The sequence below is a fragment of the Hypanus sabinus genome, chromosome 12, assembly GCF_030144855.1.
Source record: "Hypanus sabinus isolate sHypSab1 chromosome 12, sHypSab1.hap1, whole genome shotgun sequence".
In the NCBI taxonomy this organism is placed as follows: Eukaryota; Metazoa; Chordata; class Chondrichthyes; order Myliobatiformes; family Dasyatidae; genus Hypanus; species Hypanus sabinus.
The window spans coordinates 28235811-28244340 of record NC_082717.1 but is presented as its reverse complement, the minus strand read 5'-3'; the positions used below and the strand labels follow the sequence as shown (position 1 = coordinate 28244340).

General features: G+C 37.9%; 1 protein-coding gene across 2 annotated transcripts in view; it reads right to left on the bottom strand.

The window, feature by feature from the left end:
- LOC132402721 (apoptosis-stimulating of p53 protein 2-like) overlaps positions 1-8530 on the bottom strand; it is a 102575-nt gene continuing 94045 nt past the window's right edge. For both annotated transcript variants that reach the window (XM_059985687.1, XM_059985686.1), the window contains exons 16-18: positions 4737-4903; positions 4385-4584; positions 1-3560 (exon numbers count right to left, since the gene is read on the bottom strand). In XM_059985687.1, the coding sequence (XP_059841670.1) occupies positions 3519-3560; positions 4385-4584; positions 4737-4903 (409 nt within the window). In that variant the 3' untranslated portion in view covers positions 1-3518. The remainder of the gene's footprint in view (positions 3561-4384; positions 4585-4736; positions 4904-8530) is intronic.

Below are 8530 nucleotides of genomic sequence, written 5' to 3'. Positions count from 1 at the left end.
TTCATGTATTCCAGTATATTTTTTAGTTTTCAGTACAGAAACATTAAGCAACACCAAATATAATAAATGTGTTAACAATCAACCAAATTAAAAAACTCTGATGCCAAACTCAGTTTGAGTTTGCTCTTTGTGGGAAATAGAAATGAAATAACAAAATTAAGTCTGGTAATTGAGTACTAACTCGCATCTAATCATTAGCAATAAAGAGGTTGTGCTGCAAGGGTGACAATAGGAGTGATCCAGGTGCTGTGTGCTGATCGTAAGATTCAAAATGATGCCTTGTATTTACATATGTTTCAGAGAAGAAATCAGCATACACTTCAAGTTTTTTTTAGTTACTAAATCGACAGAGTTGCTAATTTAACAGGGCGCTGCTTGTACCCATCTGCAAAGGCATCAAATCTTGTAAATCTATTTGTTAGATTTGTTTGTGGCACCGTTAAGCCCCTTTGAACACATTAATTTTGAAGAAGTATTAATGAACACAAGAGGCAAGTACAATGCATTCATGATTCCTCAATCTGGGAAAGGGAATTAAAAAAAATAAGACCAGAAGGAACGTCACCACCTACTCCTTCTTCTACATAGAATACTCATACCTTCCTACTCTGTGGAAAATTGCTGGCAAAGACCAAAAATGTTTTACTCATTAGTCAGACTGTGATTGAGAGCTAGAGGACCAATTTATTTTAACTGTTAGGTTAAAGTACAAACTGTTTCTACAAACAGCAATGATTGCCATATTAATGAAAAATACAGCTGTGAATTATTTTTATATACTGCAGGTATGACCTGTAAGATATGTTGAATATTAACACCACCACATTAATTTTTTTTTTTACAGCCATTTATCTTAGATTTGGGGTGTTTTGCCTTGGAAAATTAGTTTTTGCAAATGAAAATTATCAAACTAGCACCTAAGGCTAGAGACAATTAACAGAAAACAGGGAGGCAATGAGAATTAAATATTTGAATAAATATCATTAAAGAAATAATGCTGAACACAGATATTAAAGTATACAGCTAATGGAATCTGAACCTTTGATCTTAAAGAGGCTTACAGTTCAGAGGGCTTGCGTGTTATACTATGAGGTTAAACTGCATCAGGAAGAGATCAAGTTCTGGGTTCTGCACCTCAAAAGCATATGCTAGTGTTAGAAGGATTCAACAGAATGATACAAAATGCTGGGGGGAACGGAAGTATGTGAACAGTTGGTATTTCAGACTGACACCCTTCATCAGAACTGGTAAGGAAGGGCAAAGAAGCCAGAATAAAAAAGTGAAGGAAGGAGAAGTAATAGAAGCTAGAAAATGATAGGAGAAAGCTAGGTGAGTGTGGGAGAGGGGGTGAAGTAAGAAGCTAGGAGGTGATGGGTGCAAAAGATTAAGGGCTGGAGAAGAAGGAATCTGATCAGTGAGGAGAGTGGATCAAGGGAGAAAGAGAAGGGGGGGGGGGGGGAGATGTACCAGAGGGAGGTGATAGGCAAGTGAGGAGAAAAGGTAAGAGGGGGGCCACAGTGGAGAACTGAAGAGGGAAGGGGAAAGATTACCACGTTGGAGAAATCAATGTTCATGCCATCGGGTTGAGACTACCAAGTTGGAATATAAGGTGTTGTTGCCCCAACCTGAGAATGGCCTCATTGTGGCAGTAGAGGTCATTGACCGACATGTTGGAATAGAAACAGGGATTGGAATTAAAATGGTTGGCCACCAGAAATCCTGCTTTTTGCGAATGTAGCAAAAGCAGGATTCACCAGAATGATACCAGGTTTGATGAGGCCTGGATCAGAAGATTCAAATGAAAGGTCTAGATTTGTACTCTCTTCATTTAAAATACAATGGGATGACATGCTTGAAACATTTGTAAAATTAGAATAAATAACATGAAATCTCTTCTGCCTATGTCGATCAGAACCTGGTGACATAAACATCAAACTGGTTTACGAGCAACACCAGGAAGCACTTCTTCACAAGAAGGAGCTTGAATGCTCTTTCAACAAAAATGAGTTAAACCTAGATGTGTAGAAATTGTACTCAGAGTAGGCAAATTGGAGTTGAGATACCGATCAACTACATGCTTGTATCTTATTTAGCTGTGCTTTGGAAGCCAGAGCTTCCAAATCGTCATAAATTTCATTTTAAAAGTTAATAAGTGCAACACCCACAGTTTTTTTTCAGGCATAGATGGCAGAACCTCCAGGTAACAACCAACATGCTTGATTCTGAATCTCAATTATTTATTATTAGATAAAGGCTGGAGGTTAACACTTATTAATGGATGGTTCTACAGTGTACAGAAGGGGCAAAATGCAGTTTTTATCCACACAAGAATTTATATTTCTTGCAAGGCTTATTAAACTGGTAAAAATCCACATCTGTGGAGAAATGAAAGTTGTCTAAAGCACAGTGGTATGAGTGTTTACATCATAATGTCTTCATGTCTATGCAATGAATTAAACAATAATAAAATAACTGTTCCTAAATTAATGCCTAGTAATTAATTGTTAAAGATATTAGTATATAAAATGTTAATAGTTTTAGACCACACTAAACTTATATTTCTTTAGGGATAGAAGTCTGGAAAAAGATTAGAACTGCAATACTATATTATTTTGTCTTTGAAAAAGACTGCATTTATTTTTATATTGGGATATTGAGAAATACAAAATATTTACCTCTGCAGTCATTGTTTAATATATAGAAGTAAGATCAAAAAATGAAATTCTTCTTTTATGTAAGGAAATTTATTGTAACCTAAACTAGAAAGAGTTAAAAGGGACAGGCCAGAGTCAGCCAGAAAAATATTGTTTAATGTTTTGCGTCTGAAAGACCATCACTGAAAATATCAAAAATAAGTTTTTAAATTTTTTGAACCAACCCTCCAAATCTTAGCTGCAAGCTTTGGAATTTGCAATATATCATAGTGAAGAGTAATATCTCAAGATAAAAATATCTGGATACTAGAAACAGCTAAAAACTAAGGCATTGACTATCTATAATCCTGCTTGAAACTACTTTAACTATCAAAATCTTTGCTAAGATTCCCATTTTAACTTCGCCTAACTGTTTCTGTTAAAAGAGAAATAATTTTCTTATTGATGCTAGCAAAAGACAGTCCTGGATAGCATATAGCAAAAATAACAAATGCAGTAACAACAAATTTGATTTAAAAAATAATGATGGAGGAGAAACAAGTTTAGCTTTTTTTGTCAAATCATCTGTGCTCCATCTATACAAGATCTTTAAAATATTATCTGTATTATTGTCCATTAAAATACACACTCTTGTTTTCAAAAACATAAACTTCGTTCGCCATCTAAAACAGGTGATCATTAACACTGAGCAAAAATATCTAACTTCATTACAGAAGCATTCTTTGTGTACATTGAATTTTCCTTCATTTACGTCTGGAGATCATTATTTTATTGCAAATATTCCGTTGGATCTGGATTGCTACAACTTCCTGAAAAATAAACGAAGGTTGTAGTCTTTATCGATAATGTTTTCTGGTAGTTGCTTTATGCCAGACTTCGCTGTCTTGGTTTAATTCTTGGATAAAGCTGAAAAAATACAAAGCAAATTTGTGAGCTTTGAATTTTGGAAGAATACAGCAACAGAGAGAATATCTTTCAAGGTGTAATGCCTAGAACGGTGTCTGGTCAGAAAGCCAGGACATTCCTAAACACTTATAGGATATCATGTCCCTGAGTTGCTTGTGGAGACTTATGAAGCAAACATCAGTTAGTTTGAAAAAGATAAAATGTAGTAATTCCTGAAGCAATTATAGTTTAGTGGAGCATGGTATCGTAGATGGACATCAACTAACAGTCACTCTCTTCCTCCAATTCTAACAAGATCCCAACAGTTCTCTTAAATGTACAACATCTATCAAGGAGGACAAGGATAGCAGATGCATGAGAATATCTAGGTTCCCTTGCAAGTCACATGTCACCATGATTTAGAAATACATCACCATTCTTTCACTACTATTAGGCCTGAAATATGGAACCCTCTACCCAACCATGCTACACAACCAATTTTTTTTTAAGACAATGAGGACTGGGCAATAATTGCTGACTTTGTCAGTGATAGCTACATGACCAACAAAACTACTATCAGTCAATCTGTGGAACCGACAAACCCCGGTTGCCCTGTCATTACTTCCCACACATTAATGAATGCATCTTAATACCCAAATATGGAAGTTTTATCGCCTCAGAAAATATAAGTATGGGTTCAACTGTTTGCTTCACATCATGGGAGTCAGTTAATTTACATTGAAAACACAGATCACCATCTCTTTAGTTCTTCAACAGCATTTGAATACTATGGTAGAGGAACACACTCATTTAGTGACTCAATCTAATCCTCACCATAAACTTACCCCAAGTAAATTGCGAGCTACGTATCCTTCACCTTCATTTAACCGTGCCCACCACCATTCAATTTCATTCTCATCTTCTCGTCGGATTACTGACATACAGTCACCTTCCTTAAACGATAATTCATCTTCATTTTGAGATTCATAATCCCAAAGTGCATATACTATGCCTCTGTTCATTATACCCATCTTCTCTTGCACACCTGAGGAAGAAAATGCTTATTTCAGTATTTTCCTATTTCCAGCAGAAATTATCCCACATTAAGTTATGCCTACAAATTATTGATAGGTTTACGGTATAAGGGGAAAAATAGGCAGAGTAGTGAAATCATATGGCACTCCATTTTTCACATACCGTATAGAAATTGTGAGCATTGGACGTAACCATCCTCCATCTCCTCACATTTATCAGCAGCAGTCTGTAGGTCACTGTAGGTTGTAGCAAACACTGCTGCTCCAGATTCAACTAGGAACTTGCAAACTTGCACATTATTACAGGAGGCTGCACAATGCAAAGGAGTCCTAATAGGGATATAAACAAATGGTAACATTAAGAAAATATCTCTTTTGTGGCCTTTTACCTGCAACAAGCTTCGTCTACCAGAAAGAACAGTAAGTTAAGAGCTCTTCCATACATATGTTCACAATAACTCATTTGAGATAATGCAAGTGTCAATCATTTCTAAAATAGAAAGTGATAGCACAGGAGAATAATCTTTGGCCCAGTGCAATTTTATAAATCATTATCTATAGTTTTCTAATTCTGTTTCTACTTCACAAAGCAATATTATTTTAATTTCACATACATCCCAATTCCATAAAAACACAAGATATAAGAGCAGAATTAGGCCATTTGGCCCACCGAGTCTGCTCCGCCATTTCATCATAGCTGATACAATTTTCCTCTCAGCCCCAATCTGCTGCCTTCTCCCCGTATTCCTTCATGCCCTGACCAATCAAGAATCTATCAATGTCTGTCTTGAATATACAGTCGGCCCTCCTCATGCACAGATTCAACCAACTGCGGATTGGGAAAACCCGTAAGTTCTCCGTTCAGCACTTGTTGTTCCAGCATGTACAGACATTTTTCTTGTCATTATTCCCTAAACAATACAGTATAACAACAATTCACACAGCATTTACATATTAGGTATTATAAGCAATCTAGAGATGATTTAAAGTATACGTGAGGATGTGCATAGGTTACTGCGGATCGGGAATCGAAAGAAAAACTGGAAGTTCTCTAAGTTGGAACAGGTACATCTGGTATTATTTAGCGTCAGTTAGTCAAACATTTGTCTTAGTATATAGTATATATTTTACCTTTCTATGCATATAAAACACTAAAAAAAGTATGTATTTCAATAATCAAACCACTGCATTGCTTAGTAATAATTGTAGCTTTCATCGGGGCAGGGCCTTCACACGCTCCATTATTCTCACTTTAACATTGTTCTGATTGTTGACCGACTGTAGCCTAATGCTTTTCCAATGACTGACGGTGTTTCACCTCTTTCCGATCGCTTTATTATTTCCACTTTATTTTCAGTCGTGATCGTTTTACGTCAACAGAAAAGAAACACTGCGGGCGGTGGGTCCTGAGCTCCGCTGGGTCCTAAAGTCCGTTGCACTGAGACAGAGTAAGGAAGGATTTGAGCATTCGTGTTTTTTGGTATCTGCCGGGGGTACTGCAACCAATCCCCTGCAGATAAGGAGGGCTGACTGTACATAACGATATGGCTTCCACAGATTCATCTCTCTCTGGCTAAATAAATTCTCATCCCCATTCTAAATGGACGCCCCTTTATTCTGAGGCTGTGTCCTCAGATCTTGGACTCTCCCATCACAGGAAACATCCTCTTCATATCCTCTCTATCAATAGGTTTCAATGAGGTCACCACTCATTCTTCTGAATTCTGGTGAAAACAGGCCCAGAGCCATCAAAATGCTGTTCATAATACAAGCCATTCAATCCTGGAATCATTTTCGTGAACCTCCTTTGAATCCTTTCCAGTTTCAACTCATCCTTTCTAAGGGACCCAAAACTGCTCACAATACTCCAAGTGAAGCCTCACCAGTGCTTTATAAAGACTCAACATTACATCCTTGCTTCACGAGGACTCTCAAGGCCCTTTGCACCTCAGTTTTTTGTATTTTCTCTCCACATAGAAAATAGTCAACCCTTTCATTTCTTCTACTGGTGCATGACCATACACTCCCAACACTGTATTCCATTTGCCATTTCTTTGACCATTCTTCTAATCTGTTTGTCTTTCTGTAGCCTACTTCCTCAAAAATACCTGTAACTCCCCCTATCTTAATATGGTCTAAAAACTTTGCAACTAAACCATCAATTCCATCATCCAAATCATTGACATATAACACAAGAAGAAATAAATCCCAACACAGACCCCTGTGGAACATCACTAATCACTGCCAGCCAACCAGAAAAGGCTCCCTTGATTCCCTCTCTTTGCCTCTGCCAATCAGGTACTGCTTTACCTGTGCTAGAATCTTTCCTGTAATACCATATGCTTGAAGCCTGTTAAGCAGCCTCATGTGTGACACCTTGTTAAAGCCTTCTGAATATCCAAGTACACAATATCAGCTGATTCCCCTTGGTTATTTACTGCTTGGTTTGGAAATTGCACCCTCTCGGATCGTAAGACCCGGCAGCGGATAGTGAGGTCAGCTGAAGGGATCATCGGGGTCACTCTTCCCGCCATTACAGACACTTACACCACACGCTGCTTCCACAAAGCTAACAGCATTGTGAAGAACCCCACGCACCCCTCATACAAACTTCACACACTTCATGCCCCTGACACCTGGAACTTCCACCATACTGTTAGTCTCTTCCACAGTGAAGACAGATGCAAAATACTTATCCAGTTCATCCGCCATTTCCTTGTCCCCCGTTACTGCCTCTCCAGCATTGTTTTCCAGTGGTCTGATATCCACTCTGCCTTTCTTTTACAATTTATATTTCTGGGAAAATTTTGACATCCTCTTTAATATTATTGGCTAGCTTATGTCAATGCTGTTAGCTTATAGCATATGTCATCTTTACCTGCTTAATGACTTTTTCTTAAGTTGCCTTCTGGTTTTTAAAAGCTTCCCACTAAATTTTGCTCCCTCTTTGGCTTTTATGTTGGCTTTGACTTCTCTTCTTAGCTGCAGTTATGTCATTTTCCCATTAGAATAGTTTTTCCTCTTTGGGATGTTTGCATCCTGTGCCTTCCATATTGCTTCCAGAAATTCCAGCCACTGCTGCTCTGCTGTCACCCCTGACAGTGTTCTTTTCCAATCAATTCTGGCCAACTCCTCTCTCATACCTCTGTAATTCCCTTTACTCCACTGTAATATGGATACATCTGAATTCAGCATCTCCTTCTCACTTCTCCCCAAGGTTCCTTCTACCCTAAGCTCTCTGCTCAATTACAGTTCATTGCACAACACCCAATCCAGAACAGCTGATTCTCCCTAGTGAGCTCAACCATGACCTACCCAAAAAAGCCATCCTATAGGCACTCTAGAAAATCCCTCTCTTGGAATCCCACACCAACCCAATTTTCTCAATCCACCTCCATATTGAAATCCCTGATGACTATTGTAACTTTTGGCTTGCATTTTCTATCTCCCATTGTAACTAATACACCATAACCTTACCACTGTTTGATAGTCTGTAATACAAACTCCCATCAGTGTCTTTTTACCCTTGCAGTTCCTTAGCTCTATTCACAATGACTCAACACTTCAGACCCTATGTGTCCTCTTTCTAATGATTTGATTTCATTTTTTTTACCGACCCCCTCTGCCTTCCTGCCCGTCCTTTTGATATAAAGTTTATCCCTGGACATTAAGCTCCCAGCTACTGTATAATATTCTTTCAGCCATGATTTGATTGCTCCTGCCGTATTTCAGGCAAAGCAATCCAGCTCATAACCTTCTTCCCTAAAATTCTCATATTACCTCCAGATCTTTGGTTAATACTATCAAAGGTTTTGTGTCATCTATGGACTTTTCAAATAACACTCCTGATAATTTTACTCATAAGAATGAAACGGGGATGTGCAGATGTTAGAAATCCGAAATAAAAACAAATGCTGGAAATAATTGGCAGGTCAATCAGCATCTATGAAAAGAGAA